Source organism: Ursus arctos, unplaced genomic scaffold, assembly GCF_023065955.2.
Source record: "Ursus arctos isolate Adak ecotype North America unplaced genomic scaffold, UrsArc2.0 scaffold_14, whole genome shotgun sequence".
Taxonomy (NCBI): Eukaryota; Metazoa; Chordata; class Mammalia; order Carnivora; family Ursidae; genus Ursus; species Ursus arctos.
The window spans coordinates 395,237-420,893 of NW_026622808.1; the positions used below are offsets into that span (position 1 = coordinate 395,237).

Here is a 25,657-nt window from a genome sequence, read left to right on the forward strand (position 1 = left end):
CCCTGACACCTCTCTCCCCCCTCCCCATCTCGCTCCATCTCCCCATCTCGCTCCATCTCCCCATCTCTTTTCCTCTCCCCATCTCCCTCCCTCTCCCCACCTCTCTCCCCGCTCCCCATCTCTCTCTCCGCCTCCTACTCCTACCCCTCTCCCCGTCTCACCCTTCCACGTCACTCGTCACTCGGCGGGGCCTCCCTCCTCCGCGGGGGCGCACAGGACCTCAAGGCCGCCGTCTGCGGCGCGCACGCAGGGCTGTGCGGTCGCGGTCCGGCCTAGGCGCCCCCACCTCCCCGAGGGCGCGGCGTCAGGGGTCCCGGGCGCGCCCGCGCTCTCCTGGGTGGGCTGCCTGCGCTCCGGGAAGCAGAAGCTGCACGTCTCCACCGGCTCTGGCAGCGTGCCCGGGGCGATTCCAGCTTCCAGACAGTGATCTGCGGGAAGGGGAGAGGGCGACGGCGTTGGCCTTGGCCCCATGCCTCCTCAACCGCCCTGCACCGAGGGGATCCTCGGCCAGGGTGTCAGGGTCCCGCAGAAGGTAAACTGCCCTGTCCGCCCGCGCCGGGCAGCGCCCCCTCTCGTCGCCAGCGCCCCCTTCCGCTGGGGAGCCTGCATAGGAGCAGGCCTTCACACCTTGGCTGACCTCACCCCCAAGCCCCCAGGGGGACCGCCTCCTCCAGGTTTCAGCCCTGCGCCCCTGCCAACCCAACCCCCTGGCCATCACCCTACACCCACCCTTCCTCAGGTGCCCCATCTCTTGTCTTGATGTTGAACCTGATTTCACCAAGACAGAAAAAGTCCTGCAGGTGCGTGGCCCGGGCCTTTCTCAGGAAGAGCTGGCAACATGCTGTCCCTTTGGAAGCAGGGCCAGTGCCGGGACAGAGGGATGGCCCGTGGCTTGTCCCACAGGCGGTGGGAGTATGCGGGCCCGTTTCTCGCTCACCCTGGGAGGACTTGGCCTGGGTCCGACATGGCGCCGCGGAGGGCTGGCAGGAGAACGGGTCCCCTCTCCTCTTGAGGAAGCAGGCCATGGCCAGGAGGAAGCAGCAGATGATGGCACAGAGGCAGAGGCCCAGCGTGCTGTAGACCAGGGCCAACTGGTCGGCGCTCAGCTTCAGCCCTGGGGGCGCCCCAAAACAGATGTGAGGCCCTGAGATCTGGAGGGGCCCTTCACTGCCCAGGGCCCTTCTCTGGAGTGTCCCCTCCTCTTTCTTTTCCCTCATATGCCCCCCGGGAGGGCGGAGCCCCCAGCCCCAGAGTGTTGTCCGTCTGTCTGGCTCCTGGAGAGGCTCGTTCCCTTCCTCACCCTGAAGTTTGGCTGGTGGGGACCCTTCTCTGGACTTGGGAGGAAATCAGCCCCCTCTATCCCAGGCTGGTAGCAATGTCTTCTGAGAGCTCAGAGCAGCACTTCTAGAGCTGGCCCTTTCTGCCGTCCGCTCTTGCCATAGGACGTAGGTTGGGACAGTACCAGAAGCGGAGAGCTACATGGACAGACAATAATCCCGGGAATTGTCCTGACCTGGGCTTTCCTCCAAGAGGGGGCCTTCCTGGGGAAGCATACTTGGAGAGTGAGACAGGTCCAGGTGCTAATGAGTCTGGGATAGCAAGGCAGGAGGGCCCTGGGGACCTGGGGTGCTGGGCACTCCACTTCTCAGGGCCTTGATCCTCTGGTTTGGACACCAGAGGAAGATGACCCTGAACCAAAGCCCTCCCCTTGAAATTTTTCCTGCCCCTGGAATCGGGGCACGCCTAGGCCCCAGGTGGAAAGACAGAGGGGCCAGAGGTAATCCATGCGCGTAATGAAGTGGGCCACCCAGGGAGCCCTTACACGTGCAGGCGCTCGGGGGAGGGTCTCCCATAATTCCCCTGCTCCCGTAAAGGTGGGTTGATTACCCCGCCTTTAGATCCTGAGATAGGGCCAATCTGGCAGCACAGTCCTCATCCTCGAGTGTGCAACTCAGTGGGTTTGAGTGTAGTCACAAGGTTGTGTGAGCATCACCGCCATCTGATGGGAAGACATTTCCATCACCCGTGTCCTCACTCACTAGCCGTCACTCCGCGTGTCCCCTGCCCCAGCCCCTGGCACCACCGATCTCCCCTCTGTCTCTGTGGTTGTGTCTATTCTGGACCTTTCCTATGAAGGGAATTAATCGCACAATATGGGGCCTTTTGTGTCTGGCTTCTCTCGCTGAGCCTGATTTCAAGGCTGCTGCGGACTGTCCTGTGTGTCAGGACTTCACTCCTGTGTGTGGCCGGATACTGTTCTGCTGTAGGGTCATAACCCTCTTTCTCCGTTCATCTGCCCACGGACGCTTGGGCTGTTGCCTCGTTTTGCTGTTGTCAGTAGGGCTGCTGTGAACATTTGCGTGCAAGTTTTCTTGTGGACGCATGTTTTCCGTTTTCTGCCGTAAACCCATGAGTGCAGGAATCTCTGGGTCAGATGGTAATTCTCTGTGTCACTTTTTGAGGAAACTCCAGACTGTTTTCCACAGGGGCTGCACCAGTTGACGCTCCATTTTGCAGGTGACAAAACAAATTCAAAGTCACCCCGTTCCCAGTCGCCGCTGTCCCTGGGAGCAGGTGTGATGGACTCCGGGCCAGTGCTCAGGGTTGGCCACACGGACACGATGAAGAGGATACCGCCCCCGACACGCTCCTCAGAGTCACGAGATTTGTAAAGTCACAGAGCTGGCAGGTGCCACCCTGACATTTATGGAGGGAGACCGGGTGCTCTGGGCGGTGCTGTCCTTCGTGTCCCTTGCCCGGAGCTCAGGGAGGCCCAGGGGAGGGGGAAGCAAAGAGCTCCCAGTGGGCACCATACTTTGATATTACAGATCTGGAGACTGAGGCCCTCAGAGGGAAGAGGAGCCAGGGAAGGGTCACAGGGCATAGGGCAGAGAAGGGCAACGCTTCGCATTTCCCAGCTCCCAGGTCTTTCCATCCGCCTGCCCGCTCCTACTCGGCTGTGGAATAAAATGACATCCTATGGCTGGATCCACAGCGGAGAGGCCGGCAGCCTTCATTCACATCAGGGACGGATGCCCGGCCGCCAGACTGCTAAATACAAATGAACTGCCGTGTCGATTCAAGAGCAAGTCTGACCATCTGCGTATTTCAGACGTTCTCAGCGTGAATTCTACCACCCAGACCTGGCAGCAAGTGTTCACGGACGGTCCCCAAAGAACTGCCTGCCCACAGCCTGCCCTTCACGTCAGGACCGGGCCAGCCTCCCTGACACCAGTAGAAGGTGGCGGAGCCATCGGCGCCTCTGAAGGTCTGGCAGCCCTTGCTTCTGCTCCCCTGGGAGCCCCGAGCCACCGCGTGAGAAGGACCGTGGAAAGGCCACGCAGAGAGACCACTCAGAGAGGCCACGTGGAGAGGCCACACGGAGAGGCCACGTGGAGAGGCCACGTGGGGAGACCACGCAGAGAGGCCATGTAGAGAGGCCGTGCAGAGAGGTCACTTGGAGAGGGGTGGGCCCTGAGACTGAGGGAGGGGCGAGGCCCGGCCATCCCGGCATCAGAGCCAAGCTCCAGGTGACCCCATCCCCCCACGCCCCCAGCACCATCTGCCTGCGGCTGCACAGACACCCCAAGCAGACAGCAGGCCTGCCCAGCTGAGCCCGGTAACCCACAGAACCATGCGAGATAATAACAGGGTTATTTGTAGGCCACTAAGTTTTCGGTGGCTTTTGGAGCCTTCAGTAAACAAGCAGACTGTGCTCCTGAGGGGGTGAGGGGCTCGTCCCAGCTGCTCTCTGCCCCTCTGTCCAGACCAGCCGTCTGAGGTTTCCTGCGGGCCATGGGACTAGCTCCTGCTGGTGACCTGCCCCGAGTACCTGCTTTCAGAGCCCCCGAACCAGGAAGGGACGTGCAGATTCAAAGTGCAGGTGTCCCCTCCCACCCGTCTCACAAGAGCACCTCGTTTGGGGGGCGGGAGAGCGGAGAGAAGTTTGGGGGGCACTTGGAACCAGCAACCAACAAAAACAGCACACTTTCCTGATCCCCGTGGATTCGGTGACTTCACTTCCAGCCCACGTCCCGCCCACACAGACACAGGCGTTCACCGGAGCCTTTTTGAAGCAGCTGGGTCACCTCAGACGGACCAAACCCCACGAAGTGTGCAGCGAAAGCGGGAGGCGGGCACTTTGGGTGCCAGCAGTGGTGTGAACCCCGCGAGGAGCTGTAGGTGTGCCTCAGATAAGGGAGAGTAGTTTCCGCGCCCAGCGTAGAGCCCAGCGTGGGGCTCGATCTCAGGACCTGACATCAAGACCTGAGCTGAAGTCAAGAGTCAAACGCTCAACCGACGGAGCCACCCAGGCGCCCCTCTTCTTTTTCTTTTTTTAATCATTTGTGTGTGACATCTATTCAAAACAGAAGAACAGCTTGAAGCTGTTCTGGTTGCCCACGTGTCCAAAGAGCTGCATAAAAGGGCCACCAGAAGGACGGCGGTGGGGGGGTGCCGGTCAGAGTCCCAGCAGCTGGTGGACCCACGAAGGGGATGGCTGTCCCCCGCTGCTCTCTGTACCACCCGAATGGGCCCTGCCACTGGCTCTGGCAGCGGTGAGCACCAAGACCGTCCTGGAGGGTGTGGGTGCCCTTCTGTGCTCTCCTTTGGTCAATCACGAAGGTCTCTTGGGTCACGACATCAGAGGTCGCCTTCTGTTGGCCCTCGGTGACCTGGCCCCTGCAGGAGAGAGAGGCCTTGCCCTGTCTTCTCTGTCTGCTGACCCCGGGAGCAGAGGGGCACAGTCAAAAGGTTTTGTGAGAAGAACACATGCATTCTCTGTCCTTGTCGGAAAATCAAGTCCAGGGCAGACAGCCTGTGCAGGTGCAGTTCCCGAGAACCACCACCAGAGGGCACACACGGCTGCAGGCTGCTGGGGAGCGAGGCTGGCCTCAGCCCAGGGACAGTTTATCTCCAGGCTGGTTTTTATTTTTGTTTTGTTTTGTTTTACTGTCTTCAAAGCAATCTCACATCTAAAAATAGAATTTCCCCAGACTGCTGCGGTCCCCGGCTCAGGCTAGGCTGGCCAGGTGGTCGGGGTTACGACCCGTCACTTAGGGGCCGGATAAAGGGGCCTCTGCGGGCCGGGAATCCAGATGGCCCCACTGAGCCGGACGCAGCCGAGGGCCCCGCAGCCACAACTGCTGGAGTTGAAGGTGGCTTTGGACACTGTACTCAGCTTGCTCAGCCCTCAGTTTCCTCATCTGTGAAATGGGGCACGAGATTCCGCTCAGCATTGTTTGGCATCCACGAGCTAGTGCGAGTCAATGGATACGAGGCTGCGAGGCTCTGGGGTGGGAGGGGGGACACGGGTGCCGCAAGTCCCCAAATGTCCCCACGCCTCCACGGCTCAGCCAGTGGGAGTTTGTCCGTAGGAAGGAGGGAGGCTGGGGTGGCAGCTGTAGGACACCAGACTCAGGAGGATTTCAGCCCCTCTTCCCTCTCGGAAGACTGGTGCTCGGCTGCTGGGCCGCGTCCACGGGGACCTGCGTTGTCCCCTCCTTCCCTCTGCACGTGCTGGCGACACTGGGCCCGATGTCCACCTTGCCGTGACTGTGAGCCTCACTCTCCGGTCGCTGGGGGGCCTTTCCGCAGACAGCCCCCCACGGGCTCCGTGTGAGCTTGTGTGTGCGACACGTGGCTGCCGTTCCGGGAGACGAGCTCGGGAAAGGATGCGGGGCATCCCCCACTCCACCTGCCACCCCCATCAGGGCCTGGGATCCCGGAGTCCCCGTGCTTCCTGTGGGAGCGAACCCGCATCCTGCTGGGGGAAGGGCAGGGGGGGTGACTCCTTCACAGCCTCACCCCTGCCCCCTTTGGCCCCTCTCCTGGCCCCGGATCAGGCCCACTGGCCTTTCCCTTTGCTCAAGCCGCTCCAGTGAGTGAAGGAAGCCCCCTTCCGCCCCCGGACCCACTCCAGCCACAGCCTGTTCCTCCCCTCCCTTCTCAGCCGGGTTTTTTAAGAGCAACCCCAGGCCGCCCTGTCTGGCTTTGGGTCCCACACACGAGGAAACCTTGAGCAACTCCTGAGACAAAGGCGGTGTCCTCCCTGACCCCGAAGGGCTGACCGCTGGCTTTTACAGACGTGACCCCAGTGAGAAGACGCAGTTTCCCACCCTGCCCTCGTGACCCGCAGACAGACTCACATCGGCCGCTGTGTTTCTCTTCCTGAAATGCCTGTGGTGCTTTCCGTTTGCTGAGCCGGTGCCCCAGCTGTGATCTCCTTGTGCCTTTTTTCCCTGGGGTGCGTGCACCCCACAGCCCAGTGCTCCCCACCACGCTGGACGCTGCTGCCCGCCCGCTCCTCCACACCCTCCCCTCCTCTGGCTTCAGGCCCCCTGCCTGCGATCTTCACAGGGGGCTCTGCGCCCCCGGCATGGCATCCCAAGCTGCTCCGGGAACACGGGGGCCCTGGAGGGCGGTCTGTGCACGTTCCCATCTGGTGGAATTGGGTTAAACTGGACTAGGGGATGCTAACGGCCTGATAAGGACGAGGCTAAGCGTGAGAGGGAGAGGGAGAGGCCTGGCCTCTTGGCCTCGGGCACAGTGAGAGAGGGGCTCCCTGCCGTGCCCCCCGCCATTTCCTCAGGTCAGGACTGCCTCCACCACGGACACCTGAAAATGGCCCTTCAGAGGGTTCTCTGGCCTCTTTGTGGCCAGAACTGCTGGACATCTGCGACTTCCTCTGTGCTGTGACCTAATCCTTCCAGAACTTTCCTCCTCTGTGCCTTTATGGACATAAAGCCCTCTGGGTTCTGCTCTGACCTCCCTGACTCTCCTTTGCAGTGTGTCTGGGGGACCCTCTATGACCTCGCAGACTCCCTCCCCCCCCCCAGCACCCATAGAGTTTCCCTCTCAGTCCCTTTCTGTGCACACAAGGTCCCTGGGGTATCTTTTCCACTCTTGGAAACACAACTGCCACTCCGTAGGCCCACGAAATCCAAGGTCTCCAGTGAGATACTCCCCAGAGCTCTGGACCTTTGTGGGGGTCCTGGCTGCCCCCAGGGCTGGTATCACCCTCCCATGGGGAGACCCACCTCGGAGCTCTTGGTCCCGCTGGTTCCCTCCCCCCGACTGGGCTTCCTTCCCTCCCCCCAGAGAGATGCCCCCTCGTAACCTGCAACTGTGACCTTATTTGGAAACAAGAAACTTTGTGTAATTAAGGATTTCAAGTCGAGACCATCTAGATTAGGGAGACCCTAAATTCAGTGACAAGTGCCCTTAGAAGAGAAGAAGACGGACACACGGTGAAGCCACATGACGACGGGCGCAGAAACTGGAGGGAGGCGACACACGCTAAGGCCCCCCTGGGGCCACCAGAACCGGGGTGGGGCAAGGAAAGGGCCTCCCCTAGAGCCTTTGGAGGGAGCACCGCCCTGCCGACACCTGGATATCGGGCTTCCGGCCTCCAGAACGGCGAGAGAGGACATGCGTGTGGTTTGAAGCTCCCAGTCTGAGGCGTGGCCTAACAGCAGCCGCAGGAAGCGGACGTGGCCCGCCCAGGGAAGGACCCACCTTCGGCTCTTCCCACGCAATGAGGCCCCCTGCCCCCAAATCCCAGAGCCCTTTAGGCCCAAGAGAGCCCTGTGAGGTCGGTGCTGTTATGACGGTTACAGGTGGGGACAGTTAGGCACAAGTGGTCCAGAAACTTCCCCGGGGCACCCAGGCAGGTGGGCTGGCATCCAGGTGCCAGCAGGCTGGTGGAGGGCCCTGTTCCGAACACATCCGGAGCACTTTACCTGCGACCCAGGGGGCCCGTGGATAAATCTGGGGGCTCCGTGGACTTGGATAAGAAAGGCACGTCTTTAACTTCCCTGATGGCCAACTGAGACTCCGCCTTTGCTCCTCTGTGCGCGGAGGCCTCAGCCCCGAGCGGTAGGAGCAGGCGTGTGGCTTTGTCCGTAGCGGAACCCGGGGACTCTCGGCACCCCGCGCTGTCGTCTGTGCTTCTCCGTAGTTCGAAACCCACTGTCCTCATCCAGCCCACCGCCCCATCTTGCTCTCTGATGCATTCATAGAAAAGCTCGAAGATTCATCCTGGGGTTGCCACGTGTGCAATGCTTTGGTGATCTTTTGATTTAATATTTACTTTGATTTACTATTTGGAGATACAGTTGTGACCAGCATCTCAACATCACTGGTTTCTCTGTGACCCTACGTGCCTTGTTGCGTGCGCTTTAGAATTACTAGCAGAAGGGCCCCCGCGGTGCCGAGTCATCCCGGAGCCTGAGTGGCCCCGCTGTGCTCGACGCGTCCACAGCTGTCCAGAGCCGAGGGCCTCTGCTGCCCACCCACCCTGTGCACGGGCACCACCCCTCGAGGACCATCCAGGTCCTCGTCATCTGTGGCCTCTTTGTTGCCAGAATCAGGCTCTCCGGGTCCCTGCTGCCTTCTCCAATGGCCACCCTTCAGGGGCCCTGGGGGATCTCCCTGCAGCCCAGTCCCCTCCCTCTGGTCTGTGGCTGCCCGGGCCTCCAGGAGCGCATCAGTCTCCCCATCCTCGCACAGAGGCTCTCTGTCATCGGCCTCTGATCCTCTCCCAGGGCCCTCGGTTGCTCCGCTGTTCCGTCCGCCCCCGACCCCGGCGCCCACCTCCCCTTCCCCAGAAGCCGGGCAGCCCCTCACCGTGCAGTCTGTCCAGGGAGAGGCAGACGTTCCATCCACCTAGCCCACCCCTGGGCGTCTCCCTGGAGCCAACAGCCACACTCCGTAGGTTCATTCGGGCTCCCCACTCTGCCCCACGTCGTGGCAAGCTGACGGGAAAGACTAGGGGCCTGCGCTTCTGGTGCTAGTGGAAAACTCCAACCATGCGTGGCCCCTCGCGCAGGGGATCTCTCGCCTGCCCACCCCCGTCCACAATGAAACCCCAGGCAGCCTCCTTCCCCGCCCTCTCGGGCCCTTTCCAGAGCAGCTGTCCTGCTGTCTCCCTTGAGAGCCTCACGGTGTCGGTCACAAGATTTCTGTACGCTCTTGGCCAGTGTGCGGTATCATCGTCGCAACCTCCAAAGCACCAGCACTTTCGGGTGGGGGTCCCTCCTGCCTCCGTGGAGTGGCCACCTCCCCCCCAGGCTGGGAGCCCCTGAGCAGAGACTCCGGGTCGTTCTCCTCCGATTTGCCCTCTAGCGTGAAGCCCCTGTCAGCCCTTCATGGCACAGGAACTTTAGTCCTCACAGCATCTGTACGTGCTGTTCCCTCTGCCTGGAATACCGTTCCTCCACCTTCTTTTACACATGGTTTCTTTTTAAATGAGCACTTACTGTATGCTTGGTGGGCACTCAGGTTTTAAAATCTTCACAACAACTCCATGCAGGTGTATTATCTCATTCTCACAGAACCAAGGCTCAGAGGGGTTGAGTAACTTGCTCAGGGTCACACAGTTAGTGAGGGATGGAACCAGGCTCTGTCTCCACAGCTTCCACTTTACTCCCATCTGCCTCAAAGGCCCCTCCTCCGAGAAGCCTGCCTTGCCCTCCGTCGCACCCCTGGCTGGGTTACGTTGCCACCACGCACTGAGATTAATTTATCATTTGCCCGAGTCTCGTGCATCGCCTGTCTCTCCCATTAGACTGTGCCTCCTCTGGGGTCAGGGACAGGAGTTGCCTGTCTTGTCACCTCGCCCATGCACAGCAAACCCTCACAGTTATGTGTCAGATGAAGGAATGACAATCTGGAAGGACCGCACGAGAGAGCTGGAGTAGGGTTGAGGTGGGGCCTGGCAGGGATGCGGACTTAGTAGGGGGTGGCAGGATCTGGGGAGCCCACAAGGGGGACGGGAACACGTCAGCGCCACCAGTATCTCCAGTGAGATACTCCCCAGAGCTCTGGACCTATGTGGGGGTCCTGGCTGCCCCCAGGGCTGCGGCCAGAGGCAGCCTGGTCCCGTGGCGTCCTGCAGTCCATGCCCCAAACAGGTCCACACCTGGTGCTCCCGCCGTGTGGTCCTGGTACTGCTGTTCATGATCCACACCAAGCCCAGCTCCCGCTCCAGCAGCACACGCAGGTGTCAGAGGAGAGAGCAGAACGGACCGAAACCCCAGCCTCTGGGAGACTCAGGCCATAGCAAGACAGTCATTAAGCCACCAAGTCCCTGGGAGGGCATGTGGTGTCCCCAGCTGCGCTGTGGTAGGAGAGCGACAGCTAATGCCGCAGGATCAGGCATGACCTGTCATGTAGACCCCACTGGCTCCCCACCGTGTCCTTACACACTCCCATCCACACGTCCTGGGGGATCTAGCCCTGGAGCCAACATGAGGCCCCCAGATTCCACCCGCTGCCCTGCAGGGGTGAGGCTTGGCTGAGAGTCACAAGCAGGAATAGCTCATCTTGCCCCCACGGGCAGCAGGTTACCCTCAGGGAGTGACAATCCATCCCAGGACTGCCGCTCTGGGATTTTTGCTCTTGCGGAGGGGATAAACTTCGGAACCCACAGACTTGGCCTGAATCCCAGCTCAGCATTGCTCATGCGCTCATTGCACAACTCTCAGCAAGTCACTCTAAATGTTGAGACTCAGTTTCTCGATCTGTAAAATGGGTAGGATGGATCTCAAGGGGACCCTATGGCATCAAAGGTGAGAAAGTGCTGGCTTTGGCTGGAAGAATCCAAATACATCGCCAACTGCGGGTTGGACATACGGGTCACTAGACACTGGAGGAACAGGTGTGCCCCGCCCATCCACCCTTCCTGTTCCACGCATCGCTCCCTCTGTGTCCATGCCCCCCTGCACGTGAATCTGCAGTTCTCATGAGAGAGAGGCTGTGCTGGATTAAAGTCCAGCTACGAATTCTTTGTCTCTCCTCCCGCATCTGTCTCCCCATCCTTGAATCTGACTGCCTTTTCAACTTGAGTAACAGAATGCAGCAGCGTGTCCCCAGCCTGGCAACACAAGCCTTGTGTATTTCTACCTCTTATGCTCCTGCCATCGTCATGAGAGGGACATGCCCGGCCAGCCTGGTGCTCCCGGGAAGAGGATAAGGGACACCTGGAGTGGAGCCACCTCTGGCTGAGCCAGCGGAACACAGCTGAGCCCAGTCCAAACCCAGATACACGAGAATAATAAGCCCCTGAGTTTTGGGACTGTTTGTTACACAGCAACAGCTCACTGACAAGGGAACAGAAAAGAGTAAATGCCAACAGTCTAACCAAGTAGAACTTGGGGCTGGGCAACCTCCATTCTCAGGGCACACAATACCTGCCCTTTGGTATCTCGGCCCTAGGGTCTGGTGCCATGGAAATGATGTCATTGTGAGGAGAGTCACAACAGAGGAAAGAAACCAGTCAAGCCACCGGGAGCTTCAGGCCTATTGTCTCTCCCGTGACAGACCAAGAGCAGTGTAACTAGCTCAAGTGTTTACGGACCCACATGGCATTCACCTCCCATCCTTTCTGACACCACAGAGCAGGGTAGGTAAGCCAAGAGGTGTTTTCTGGGAGAATACTTAGACACTTTCAATGCTTGGCCCTTAGTAGATGTTGAAGGGACCCTTCTCACCATGTCCCAGGTGGCCACACCCCCACCACAGTTGTTTTGTAATACTTTTTTCCTTCTCATTCTTTGGAAGTCACTATTGTCTCTAAATGGAATCAAAGATCTTGCTCACAAGGTTATCTCTGCTGGTTACCTACTGCCCTGTGTTTTAAAAACTCATTTAGCCTCCACTATAAGGCTCTCAATGGTCAGGTCTTCTTTTTTTTTTTTCCCCTTCTTTTCCTCCTGTGTCCTTCTGGCCCACAGACTTCTAGATATTTTGCTTAATTTTTATTTCTATCCTGTGACGACCCTCCCCTGCCTTCTGGCTGTTTGCCTGGACTCTGGACTTCCTGCTTTGCAGACCCTCCTTATTTAGGCCTGGCAGCTGGCCTTCCTCCCACTGTGACCCTCAGATACCATCAGGCCAACCTCAGAGGGCTTACCTGGACCTGCCTCTGAGCCTCTGTGCTCTGTTCCCTGGTACCTTCCCAAGTCGTCTGACCTGGTTTCAGCTTCTCCAGCCCGCTGTCTCTTGAGCTCTGGTGGGAGGTTCACGTGGCTCCTGAGCTTGTTCTCGCAGAAGTATGTGCACTGCTTGGGGTGACGTCCGCAGATGGATGCACAGCTGATGCAATCCCTCAGGAGCTGGTCATAGTACCTGCCTTGCTCCTTGCGGCAACTGAGGGACTCTGGGAGACGGAAATGAGTGATGTTACTGGGTGACAGAGACGTGCAGGCCCTGAAGCTGGCCTTCAAGGGTATCACAGTTAAAAAAAAAATCACAATTCAATTCCCCAAAAGCAATTCCAGAGTAAAGCAAGTCCTTTCCCAATATGTAAATGGAAGGCTATACATTGTCCTCTAAGTACTGTTTTAGCTGCAGTATATACTTTGGTATGTAGTATTTTTCCTATATCTCCTTTACAATGTTTTTATGTTTCATTATTACTTCTTTCTTGGCCTATTGATTATTTGAAAGTGAATTTCTTAGTTTCTAAACATATAAGAATTTTCTAGTTATCTTTTAAAATTTAAATCTAGGTTATTACATTATCACATATGTTCTTTACTTGCATTTTTCAAACTTCATAAAGGAAAAACATACTTCATATTAACATAAGGATTGGAGGAGGAAGCTAACTAATAATGTTTCTTCTGTCTTAATGACTGAGAATTATAAGAGCTTAAACAGGCATCAGTGCCAAGGAGCAGAAGGCAAGCAAACTAAAGCCCACACTTGCTTTAAGAGAACAATTTTGAGTGCATAACAGAAATCTATACTTTCACAGGGCAAGACTCCCTTGTCTTTGAAATAAGATTCTATTTATATGAAAATGTGACACACAGAGGGGATTTTAAGGGCACATTTCAGAGGCAGTGCAAGATAGGGGGTAAGAACACAGACTTCAAGGCCAAACAGATTTGAGAGCATCCCTAGTCTACCACTTGCAGGTTGTGGGGTCTTAACCTGTCCAGGCCTCAGTTCCCACATTTCCAAGACTAAGGTTAATGTCGACTTCTTAAACTTGCTATGGGGACTTGAAGTTCCTGGCACAGTGTCTGACACATAATAAATAAATGGTGGGTTAATGGAAGGTTTAAGTAGAATATTCATTTGTGTCTCTTTGCAGCACAAACACACCAACTCTTATGTCCGTGAAAGAGTAAAGGAAAAGACCAGGAAGATGGTGGAACTGGGACCTCAGGGAAAACTCAGATGAGATCAGTGACCTCTTCTTGCCCTGGCTCTGCCCAGGGGCTCCACTAAGCCACATAGGGCCACTGTCACTGCCACTTATGAGATGGAGTTGACGAGATGACCATGGTGTTCCCAGGGTTTTATGTGCGACCTCCTCCCCTCCTCAGGCCCCCCGTGTTGTTGCTGCAGGTGGTGTCTGTGCTCCCCAGACCACCAATCCTCACTGCCCAACCTCATAGACTTCCCTTCCGAGCCTTGATATTTCCTGTTGTGTTTTTCCACCTCCGTGCCCTTGTCCGCACTGGTCTTTCTTCCAGGAGTGTCCTTCCCCCCACATCTGACTGCCACATCTACAAGCTCTTAACAATATATCTCAGGTGGTATTTACTCCAGGAACACCTCCCTGCTCCCCAACCCATCAGCCAGGATGGTGTCTCCCAACTGTAGCATTTTATGGTACTTTATCTTTCACCCTTGAAATGTAGTTATTTCTTCCATTAAGTGATAACCCCCTTGAAGGATCACGTCAGTTTCCTATTTTCAAGGGGCTAAAGAGTTCCATGAATATTTGTGGAGTGATACAATGAATACTCTACTCCATTAATGGATAGTGGAGAGACTCTCAGTCAGCGAAGTGTCTGCCTTCGGCTCAGGTCATGATCCTGGGGTCCTGGGATCAAGTTCCTCATCAGGCTCTCTGCTCAGCTGGGAATCTGCTTCTCCCTCTCCTGCCCCCTCTGTGCTCTCTCATCCTCTCTCAAAGAAATACAATCTTTAAAATAAAGTAAAATAAAATAAAATACACGAGCAAACAAAAAAAATGGCCGGGGAATAAAAAGGCAGAATTTTTAACACTAATGATGGGTTGATAGGGATTTATTATCCTATCGTCTCTGTGATAATTTCTATAATAAAAAGTTTCAAAAGAAAGTCAGAACACAGAACGACGAAGGAGGTCCTCATTTCTATTGGGCAGTCAGATAAGACCTTTGACATTTGGCCTCAGACCTGAAGGTCGAGTAGGAGAGAGCTGAGGGAAATATAACAGGGAAATACATTCCAAGCATAAGGTACAGCATGTGTAAAGACCCTAAGGCAGGAAAAAAGCAGCATGCTCAAGAAACTGCAAGGAGGCCAGTGTGGCCAGAGCAGAAAGACTGAGGGGAAAAGGGGTGCCACATTGTACGTCTCCTTTCACCACCTCCTTCTCAGCCACCCAAGTGCAATGGGGCCTGATGGACCTCTGAGGGGAAAGAAGGGGTGATCCAGCCCACAGGGCTCGGGCCCCAGAACTCACTGCAGAATGCTGCACAGGTGCGTGGAATCTGATGGCTGCAAATGGGTTTGCAGGAGAGGCAGACGTTCAGCAGGGGGTCCCAGTACTGTTCTTCAGGGCAGGGCTCCATGGCCATCCCCATTCACAGGCCCTGTGGAGCTGAGAGGCAGGGAGCATGAGGGCAGCTGGCACCCTGCTGCAGGTCAGAACCCAGAAAGCCACTCCCACTCACATTCCTACTCTCTGTCTCAGAGAGCAGACGGGGAGCCAGACACAGTTAGCTTCCAACCCAACTGCACCTGAGGGTGAGCTGGGGCAGCCATCTCACTTCCTTGAACCTCAGTTTCCCCATTTGTGAAATGGCTGTTCTGAGGCTCCCTCTCTCACAACATCTGAGCCCTTCTCTGAGCCCTGTTCTTTGCCCTCTTTAATGTGCCTCTTTCTACCACAGTACCTTTGCACAAAATGCTGTTCCCTTTGCATAAATGCTCTTCTTCTCCGCTCCTCTGCTGGTTATTTTCTCCTGGTCCCTTAGAGCACTGTTTCAATTTCATTTCCTCAGAAAATCCCGATTCTTTTCTCAGATTACGACATGCCCCTTTTTCTGAGCAGTGATGTGCCCTTTACTTGTCACTGTTTTCACTTCACTGTTGTGACTATTGGATACTGTCTCCCCCATTAACTGTGAGCACCATTCAGGCAAGAGCTCTAATTGTTTTGTTCACTCTGGGTCCTCAGAACCTAGATGGTGCCCAGGACAGAGCTGGTACTCAGTAAGTGAATCAAAAGAAAACCAGATCTAGCCAGTGCCTAGCATACAGCAGGCATTCAATAAATGTCTATTTCCTTCCCTTTTTCTTTTTCACTGAGGTATGAAACACACACAATGATGTGTGTAGAGTGCAAAGATCCGAAGCATACAGCTTGATGAATTTTTCCATATGTATATACCTGTGTCACTACAACCCACAGCAAGGTACGAGGTGTAGATATTTCTTGCACCCTGAAGACTCCCTTGGCTCTCCTCCCATATGATACTTACTTCCAGAGGGAACTTCTACTCTGATTTTTATCACCATAGGCTGTTAACATTGCCCATTCTTGAACTTGTGTGCCTGCTTTTGTTGGTTCCACAAGGTACCTGAGACACATCTCTGTTGAGGCTCCATCAGTCATTTGTTTTGTATTGCTGAGTCTTCCATTATATGAATGCATCACCTTTTCTACAATTTTCTGCCTGATTTCATGATATTAGCTTCACCAGAAACATCTCCTTTTAAACATTTTGTAAGGCCGTTTGTTTACTTTTTAATGAAAGTAAGCCGAGAAAAGACCAGTGGCTTCTGGTTCAGTGTGGCAGCTTAAACACACGGGCTTATCTTCCTTCCCTCTTAAAACCCTACTAAAAGGACAAGAAAAATATGCTTGTCCTCAAGGAGAAAGAGAATGTAAAAAAGTTACTGTAGCAGGGGACAGATGTGAGCAACATTTTGGGATAAGGAAGGCATGTGAACTGGGGCTGATTTCAGTTCAAGTTCTCTCTCCTCTGATGCCCTCAGGGAGAAGGAAACTGATTTGAGCCACAGAACCCTAGGAAGTCTCTGGAATTGGGCGCACCAGGTGTCTCTGACAGTGGGGGATGGGAAAGCAAAACGACGAAAAAAGACTGGTTGGAAATTTATATAAAGAGGGCTTGACCCCAGCCAAATCCCATCCGCAGATAGGTAACGGCTTCTTGACAACCCAAGCAAAAGACATAGCTGAAGGTAGCCATAAGGTCCACTCTCTCCAAAACACAACCTAAGGAGTGCTGTAGCCAGGTTATAAAAAATGTCTCCTTCCCCATCCTGCAACTGGCAGGAAATCAAGCAGACTCTGGGAAAACTGATTGAAAGGAAAAGACCCAAAAGCACTGACTGGGAGATTCTCTCAAGAAAATGACCAAAACAACCCCATTTGTTAACCCAGAACTTCCCATCAGCTGTTTCTGCCTCAATCTAAGCTGTGAACCAAGAACCATGGGTCACCTGATATTGGAGCACCCCTCTCCATGAAAGAGAATTCAAGCAAAGCAAGCAGAAAGAACATGCTGGGAGCCAAGAGAGACAATGCAGAGAATAGACGAAAAGTAAAAGGTGACAAGAGCAACAATTGATATCTCAGAAAGATAGGAGAATTTTTACATTCATGAAAAGGAATGGTGTGCTGTCTTTAAAAAAGAATATGCATAGAATAAATAAGAATTATTAGAAATTAAAAATATAATAGCCAGAATAAAAACATCAGTAAGAGGGTTGCAAGATGTAATTGAAGATATTTCCCAGAAAATAAGGAAAACTATGGAATTATTTCCAGAGGTCCAAAGGTTGACTAATGGGAGTTCTAGAGAAAACGGATTTCCAGGATATAGCTTCCAGATTCAAAGAGCCAGTCAGTAGTCTGGCACAATAAATTCTCACGAGCCATGACGGTCATCATAAAATTTAGGGGGACCAGAGATTAACAGCAGATTCTACAATCTTCTTGAGAATGAGCAGGTTGCCCACAGAGTTTTGTAGGGAAATCAGTAGACATCTCAAATCAAACCTGGGATGTGAGAACAATGTCTGGGAAGATGGCAGAGTAGAAGCCCCTGTAATCTGCCTTTCCACCTAACAGCTGCTAGTGTTAGCAACCATCTGAAGTACCGGTTTTGGAACTCTGGACTTATCCAGGGGAAAGCTGGATGAAGAGACTGGTAAATTTTTGGAATTTTGGTGCATTTCAGCCAATTTCATGGAGGTGGCTACCATTCCTCAGTCTCCAGCCCCATGGATGCAGCAGTGGGAGCAGCTGCTTTTATTGCTGGTGCGACTTCCTGGAACCTAGATGGGCAATAAGGACCTTGTCCTCCAAATATTGGGATTGTAGGTTCTGACTGCTGTTTGCTGTTTTGGATCAATGAGATGCTAGCACATAGGTTGGTGGCCATTGTTTCAACCTCCATCAGCTGAAGTGGCTTCCATGGGGATTTATTTATTTTTTTAAATATTATTTCTTTATTTATTTGAATGAGAGAGAGAGGGAGGGCACGAGTGGGTGGAAGGGAGCAGAGGGAGAGGGAGAAGCAGACTCCCCACTGAGCAGGGAACCTGATGCAGGCCTCAATCCCAGGACTCCAAGATCATGACCTGAACCAAGGGCAGACGTTTAACTGACTGAGCCACCCAGGCACCCCAAGCATTCCATGGGGATTTAAAGAGACAATACTCTCCCCCACTCTTGGGAGCGAGACTTTTAAGGAAATCTTTGTCAGGTCACTGGCTGACTGTGGAGATAAACGGACAGAAACTTCAGTGGCCACACACAATAAATATAAACTTTCAAAAACAGTCTGGAAAAGCCACAAATGGACTCCAGCCATCAACAAGCAAGGTACAGCAATCCCTGAGGAATGAGAGTTAGAATTACCACAACATAATACTCAAAATGCCCAGTTCTCAAAAAACTTACAAAACATACAAAGAAAGAGGAAAATATGACACATTCACAGAAAAAAAGAATTTGACAGAAATTATCCATGAAGCAGTTTAGACATTGGAAATATTAGTCGAAGATGTTAAATCAACTGTCTTAAATATGTTCAATGAGCTAAAGAAAACCATGGACAGAGAACTAAAGGAAATCAGAAAAACAATGCATGAATGACGTATGAGAATATGAATAAAGAGAAGTTGTAAAAGAAGGAACCAAAACTTGGAAGCAAGCAAGGTTTCCTTCAGTACGTGTGTGGGTAAATAAACTATGATCCGTCCAAACAATGGAGTTTATTCAACACTAGAACGAAATCCGTAATCAGCCATGAAAACACATGGAGGAATCTTAAATGCATATTAGTAACTGAAAGAGACCAAGCTGAAAAGGCTACTGTGTGATTCTAGCTGTATGACTTTCTAGAAAAGGTGGAACAGGAGAAAGATGAGTGGTTGTCAGGGTCCTGGGGAGGGAGAGATAAAGATGGAGCCCGGGGGATTTTATGGGGCACTGAAACTATTCTGTTTGATACTATCATGGTGGGTACACGTCCTTATACATATTTGTGAAATCCCATAGAAGGTACGACACCAAAAGTGAATGTTAGTGTAAACGTATGGACTTTGGGTGATAATGATGTATTAATGTAGATTCATCAATTGTAACGAATGTACCGCTTTATTGCAGGATGCTGATAGTATAGGAGGCTGTGCATGTTTGGGTCCATGAGGTATAGGGGAACTCTCTCTACTTTCCACTCAATTTTTCTGTGAACCCAAAACTGCTCTAAAAATAATCTCTTAAACAATAGAAACAAACAGAAATTCTGGAATTGAAAAGACCAATAACTGAAATGAAAATAAACTCACTAAAGGGGTTCAACAACAGATTTGAAAAGGCAAAAGAAAGGATCAGTGAACCTGAAGATAAAACAATTAAATTGTTTAGTCTGAGAAGCAGACATTTTTAAAAATGAGGACACATGCACAAAATCTGAGGAACTTGTGGGCCTCATCAAACATACCACCATAAATTTATAGGAGTTCCAGAAGGAGAGAGAGAGAGGGACATAAACAATATTTGAAGAAATAATGGCTGAAAATTTCTCAAATCTTAAGAGAGACATGAATATACATTTTCAAAAATCTCAATGAACTCTTAATAAGATAAATTCAAAGCGCCCACACTGAGACACATTTAATCAAAGGTAGAAACCCAAAGACAAAGAGAAAACTGTAAAACCTGCAGCAGAGAAACAACTTGTCACATACAGGTGATCTTCAGGCCAGGAGTCAGTGGGATGATCTGTGTAAAGTCCTGAAAGGAAAACTTTGCCAACCAATAATTATATAGCCAGCAAAACTATCTTTCAAGAATGAAGGGGAAATTAAGACACTTCCAGATAAACAGAATCCAAGGGAGTTCATTACCAGTTCATTAGACCTGCCCTACAAGGAATGCTAAAGGGAGTCCTTTTTGCTGAAATGAAAGTATCCTAGACACAGACACAGTCATAGGAACAGATAAGGGACATTGGTAAAGGTAACTGCATAGGTAAATATAAAAGCCAGTATTATTGTACTTTTTGTGTGGTTTGTAACTCCTCTTTTTTTTTTCTGTATGATTTAATGAACCAATGCATGAAACAATGACTATAAACCTTTATTAATGGGCATAAAACGTATAAAGAGGTAATCTGTGACAATAACAATATAAATGGGAAGGGATAGTGATATAGGAAGAGAATGTGTATTATTGAAACTAAGTTAATCTTCAAATTAAGTTGTTATAAGTTTAAGATGTTAATCATAATCTCCAAGATAACCACTAAGAAAATAACTTTTAAAAATGCAAGAAAGGAAAGAAAAAGCTAATCAAATGTTACACGCAAGTAACCAACTAGGTACGTAAAAGGGTAGTAATGGAGGAATTGAGGAACAAAAAACATATAAGACATACAGATATGGTGACTAACATAATAAAAATTATTATAAAAAAAGACATGCAGAAAACAGATAAATGACAGAAGTAAGTCCTTTTTTTTAATCAGTAATCACATCAAAGTACATGGACTAAATTCCCCTATTAAAGGGCAGAAATTGGCAGATTGCATTAAAAAAGAAAACAGTATCCATCTATATGCATCTATACAAGAGACTTCCTTTAGATAAAAAGGACACAAAGAGATTGTAAGTAAAAACAATGAATAAATATATTTCATACAAATAATAGCCCAAGGAGAGCTGAGGTGGTTATATTATTGTCAGATAAAATATGCCTTTAAGCAAAAGAGGTTATAAGAGAAAAGAAGGACAAAATATATAGATAAAAAGTTTGATACAGTGAGAAGGTTATAAACATCCATGCACTTAACTACAAAGCCCCAAAATATATGAAACAGAAATTGACAGAATTGGCGGGAGGAAAAGATAGTTCTACAATAATATTTGGGTATGTCAATATCCCACTTTCAGTAATGGATAGAAGAACCAGGCAAAAGATCAATAAGGAAATGGAGAACTTGAGCAAGACTGTAAACCAATTATAAATAACAACGCTATAAACCAATAATGTATAATGAACATACACAGGGCATTACACTCAACAGCAGCAGAGTGCACTTTCTCTTCAAGTGTACATGGGATATTCTCTATGATAGACCATATATTAAATCATAGAGGCACCTGGGTGGCTCAGTCAGTTGTGTCCAGCTCTTGATTTTGGCTCAGGTCATGATCTCGGGGTCGTGGGATCGAGCCCCATGTCGGGCTCCACACCAGGTGGGAGCCTGCATAAGAGTCTCTCTCTGCCTCTGCCTCTTCCCCCCTCACTTTCTCTAAAACAAAACAAAATAAAACAAACCCAGACCATATAATAGGTCACGGAACAAATTTTAACATGTTTTAAAAAATTGAAATCATTCAAAATATCTTTTCTGATCAAAATGGAATGAAACTAAAAATCAGTAACAGAAGAAAAACTGGGAAGTTCACCGATATGTGGAAATTGAACAACCTGTTCTTAAACAACTGCTCTATCAAAGCAGAAATCACAAGGAAAACTAGAAAAATATTGAGATAAATGAAAGTGAAAAAACAAAGTTATGGGATACAGCAGAAGTAATGCTAAAAGGGACATTTTTAGCTATAAATGCATATGCTGAAAAAGAAGAAATTCTCAAATCATAACCTAACTGTACACCGTGAGGAACTAGAAAAAGAAGAGTGACCGAAACCCAAAGATGGTAGAGGGAAAGAAATAATAAAGATTAGAGTGGAGATAAATAAAGAGAACAGAAAAACTGTACTAGAGAAAATCAACAACCCAAAAGTTGATTCTTTGACTAGATTAACAAAATCGACAGACCTTTAGCCAGATTGACTAAGAAAAACAGAAGACTCAAATTACTAAAGTCAGAAATGAAAGTGGGACACGAAAAGACGCTCCGCATGACCCATCGTCGGGGAAATGCAAATCAAAACTACAACGAAGTATCACCTTACACCTGTCAGAATGGCTAAAATAAAAAAATACAAGAAACAGCAACTGTTGGTGAGGATGTGGGGGAAAGGAACCCTCTTGCATTGTTGGTGGGAAGGAATATTGGTGCAGCCACTGTGGAAAACAATATGGAGGTTCCTCAAAAAATTAAAAATAGAACTACCTAATGATCCAGGAATTGCACTACTGGGTATTTACTACTACTACTAATACAAAAACACTAATGCAAAGGGATACATGCACCCCTATGTTTGCTGCAGCATTATTTACAATAGCCAAACTATGAAAGCAGCCCAAGTCTCCATGAATAGACAAATGGATATGTGGTATATATCTACAATGCAATATGACTCAGATATAAAAAAGAATGAAATCTTGCCATTTGTGAAGACATGGATGGAGCTAGGGAGTATTATGCTAAGCAAAATAAGTCAGTCAAAGAAAGACAAATATGAGTTCGCTCATATGTGGAATTTAAGAAACAAAACAAATGAGCAAAGGGGCAAAATAAGAGAGAGAGGCAAACCAAGAAACAGACTTAACTATGGAGAACAACTGATGGTTACCAGAGGGGAAGTGGGTGGGGGGAAGGGTGAAATGGTGATGGGGATTAAAGAGTACATTTACCATGATGAAAATAAAGTGAAATGGAAGAGAAAGATTTAAAAAAATGGAAGTGGGGACATTACTACAGATTCTACAGATTATGAGAATGCTATGAACAATTACACATCAAACAAATCAGGTAACCTAGATATATAGACAAATTCCTAGAAATGTACCAATCTACAAAAACTGACCCATGAAGGAGGAATATCTGAACAAACCTATATATAACAAGTAAGGAGATTAAATCAGTAATCAGAAACCTCTCAGTGAAAAGCCCATGACCAGATGGTGTCACTGGTGAGTTCAACCAAACATTTAAAGAATTAACACTTCTCAGACTCTTCTAAAAAATTGAAGGGGAGCGAATACCTCCTAACTCATTCTATGAGATCAGCATTACACTGATACCAACGCCTAATAAAGACAACATAGGAAAAGAGAATTACAGACCAATATGCCTTATGAATATAGATGTAAAAATTCTCAACAAGATATAAGCAAATAAATTCCAAAGGGTTTATTGAAAGGATTTTACACCACAACAAAGTAGGATTTTTTTCCTGGAATGCAACAATGATTCATTACATGAAAATCAATCAGTGTAATACACCACATTAAAAGAATGAAAAGAAAAACTGTATGTTCATCTCAATGGATGCAGAAAAAGCATTTAACAAAATTCAACACCTTTCCATGATTAAAAAAATAAAACAGTAAAGTTGGAGTAGAAGAAAAATTCCTCAATATGATAAAACCCATATATGAAAAACTCACAGCTGACATTCTACTCAATGGTGAAAGACTGAAAGCTTCTCTCCTAAGATAAGCAACAAGACAAGAATACCCACTTTTACTGCATCGACTGAACATAGTACTGAAAGTTCTAACTAGAGCAATTAGACAAGAAAAAGAAATAAGACATACAAATTGGAAAGAAGAAAGTAAAATGATCTCTGTTCACAGATGACATGATCTTATATGTGAAGTCCTTTAAAATCACACACACACACACACACACACACACACACACACACACACCTATTGGAGTGAATGTTAAGTTGTAGGATACAAAATCAAAACAAATATATGTATTTGTAACAAACAATTCTAAAAGGAAATTAAGAAAACATTTCCATTTACAAAGGCATAAATGAAGAATAAAATAGTTAGGACGAAATTTAACCAAGGTGGCAAAAAAGTATACCCTGAAAAACTATAAAACATTGCTGAAATTAAAGACCTAAATAAAGGAGATCCTATGTTCATGGACTGGAAGATTTAATATTAAGATGGCTATACTACCCAAAGTGATCTACAGATTCAATGTAATCCTTAACAAAATCCCAATAATTTTTTTACACAAATACAAAAATTCATCCTAAAATTTCATATGGAATTGTAAGGGCCCCTGAATAAGCCAAAACAACTTTGAAGAATAAGAACAGTTAGAGAATCAACACTTCCTGATTTCAAAACTTATTGCAAAGCTAAAGAAAACAGTTGTGCTATACTGGAATAAAGACAGACACACAGATCAGTGGAATGGTCCAGAAATGGACCAGAAATAAACTCTCACCGAGTGAACTGATTTTCAACAGGGGTCCAAAATATTTCAATGGAGAAAGGACAATCTTCAATCAACGGTGCTGAGAAAACTGGATACCCACATGTGAAAGAATGAAGTTGAACCCTTACCTTACAATATATACAAAAATTAACTTAAAATGCATCAAAGGCCTAAACTTAAGGCTAAAACTATAAAAATTTTATTTTATTTTATTTTATTTTATTTTTTTAAAAGATTATTTATTTATTTATTTGACAGAGAGAGACAGCCAGCGAGAGAGGGAACACAAGCAGGGGGAGTGGGAGAGGAAGAAACAGGCTCGTAGTGGAGAAGCCTGATGTGGGGCTCGATCCCAGAACACTGGGATCACGCCCTGAGCCAAAGGCAGATGCTTAACCACTGCACTACCCAGGCACCCCTAAAACTATAAAAATTTTAGAAGAAAACAGGGGGAAGTCTTCATGCATTGAATCTGGCAATGACACCTTTGAAACAACACCTAGATAAATTGGATTTCATCAAAATTTAAAACTGTGCATCAAGAGTGAAAAATGGGAGCTCATAGAGCTCTGCTTTCACAGAGTGGGAGCAAATATCTCTGATAAAGGACTAATATGCAGAACATATAAGGAACTACTGAGACTCAACAACCATTAATGGAACAAGTCAAGTCAAAACTGGACAAAAGACTTGAATTGACATTTCCTCCAAAGAAGACATCCAAATGGCCTATAAGCATATAAAAATAGTCAACATCATTAGTCATTAGAGAAATTCAAATAAAAACTACAATGAGATACCACCTCATGCTCATTAAAATGGCTACCTTTAGGGGAAAAATAACAAGTGTTGGCAAGAACGTGGAGAAACTGAAGCCCTCATGTATTGATCATGGGAATCCTAAAGGCTGCAACCACTACAGAAAACAATTTGGCAGCTCCTCAAAAAGTTAAATATAGAGCTACCATTTGGCCCAGCAATTCCACTCCTAGGAATATACCCAGAGGAACCGAAAGCAGCAGTTCAAACAGATAGTTGTACACAACGTTCACAGCAGCATTATTCACAATAGCCAAAAGGTGGAAAGTCCAAGTGTTCATCACTAGATGAAAGGAGAAGTAAAAAGTGCCATTTACACTGGAATATTATCCAGTTATTAAAATGAGTGAAGTCCTAACACGTGCGGCAACATGGAAGAACTTCCTAGACCTTATGCTAAGTGAAATAAGCCAGTCACAAAAGACAAACATTGTACGATTCCATTTGCATGAGAATAGGCAAATTCATAGAGGCAGAAAGCAGACTAGAGGTTACCAGGCACTAAGGGGAGGGGAAACTGGGAGGATGAAAAGTTTTGGGGTATAGATAGTGGTGATGGTTGCAAAACATTGTGCATGTACTTAATGCCGCTGAATTGTACACTTAAAAGTGACTAAAATGGTAAATTTTATTCTGTGTATTTTACCATAAAAAAGCAAACCAGAGGGAAGAAGATGGTGGCACAATGGTCCAAATTTATGACAGGAGTGTTTTGAGTCTAGAACACCACATGTTATTAAGCAAGTGTGGGGTCAAATAAAGATGTTACGAGACGTACAAAGTCTCAAAACTTTTTATCTTCCATCCACGCACCACTTTTAGTAAGCTACTGGGAGATACGCTCCATGAAACGTAGGAAATAAACAAAACAATGGGAAGTGGGGGAGAAACACTGGGTCCATCTCAGCAAAGAGGTGAAGGTAGAATTCTCAGAATGATGATCAAAGAAGTCTCTGGGAACAGCTGCCTACAGGCCTAGAGGGAATCCTATCCCAGCTAAACGAAGAGAAAAGATGGAAGGAAGGTGTCCAGTGAAAACATTGAAACAATAAACAAGTGAATATGTTTGGCCAACTGACATGCTGAGTTTGTCACAGGCCTGAGGATAAATTACTGATACGTGCAGAGGAAATTGAGGCGCTATCAAGCCCAGAGAAATCATAGTACGTGTACGGCTCAGCTGAGAACAAAACCCACGTCATCAT

The 25,657-nt window shown here is 48.9% G+C and overlaps 1 protein-coding gene across 1 annotated transcript in view; it reads right to left on the reverse strand.

Moving 5' to 3' along the window:
• Positions 1-177: 177 nt before the first annotated feature.
• TNFRSF13B (TNF receptor superfamily member 13B) overlaps positions 178-25,657 on the reverse strand; it is a 108,850-nt gene continuing 83,370 nt past the window's right edge. The window contains 4 exon segments of the mRNA XM_057311239.1: positions 178-428; positions 938-1,114; positions 11,912-12,157; positions 14,465-14,602. Of these exon segments, the coding sequence (XP_057167222.1) occupies positions 178-428; positions 938-1,114; positions 11,912-12,157; positions 14,465-14,602 (812 nt within the window).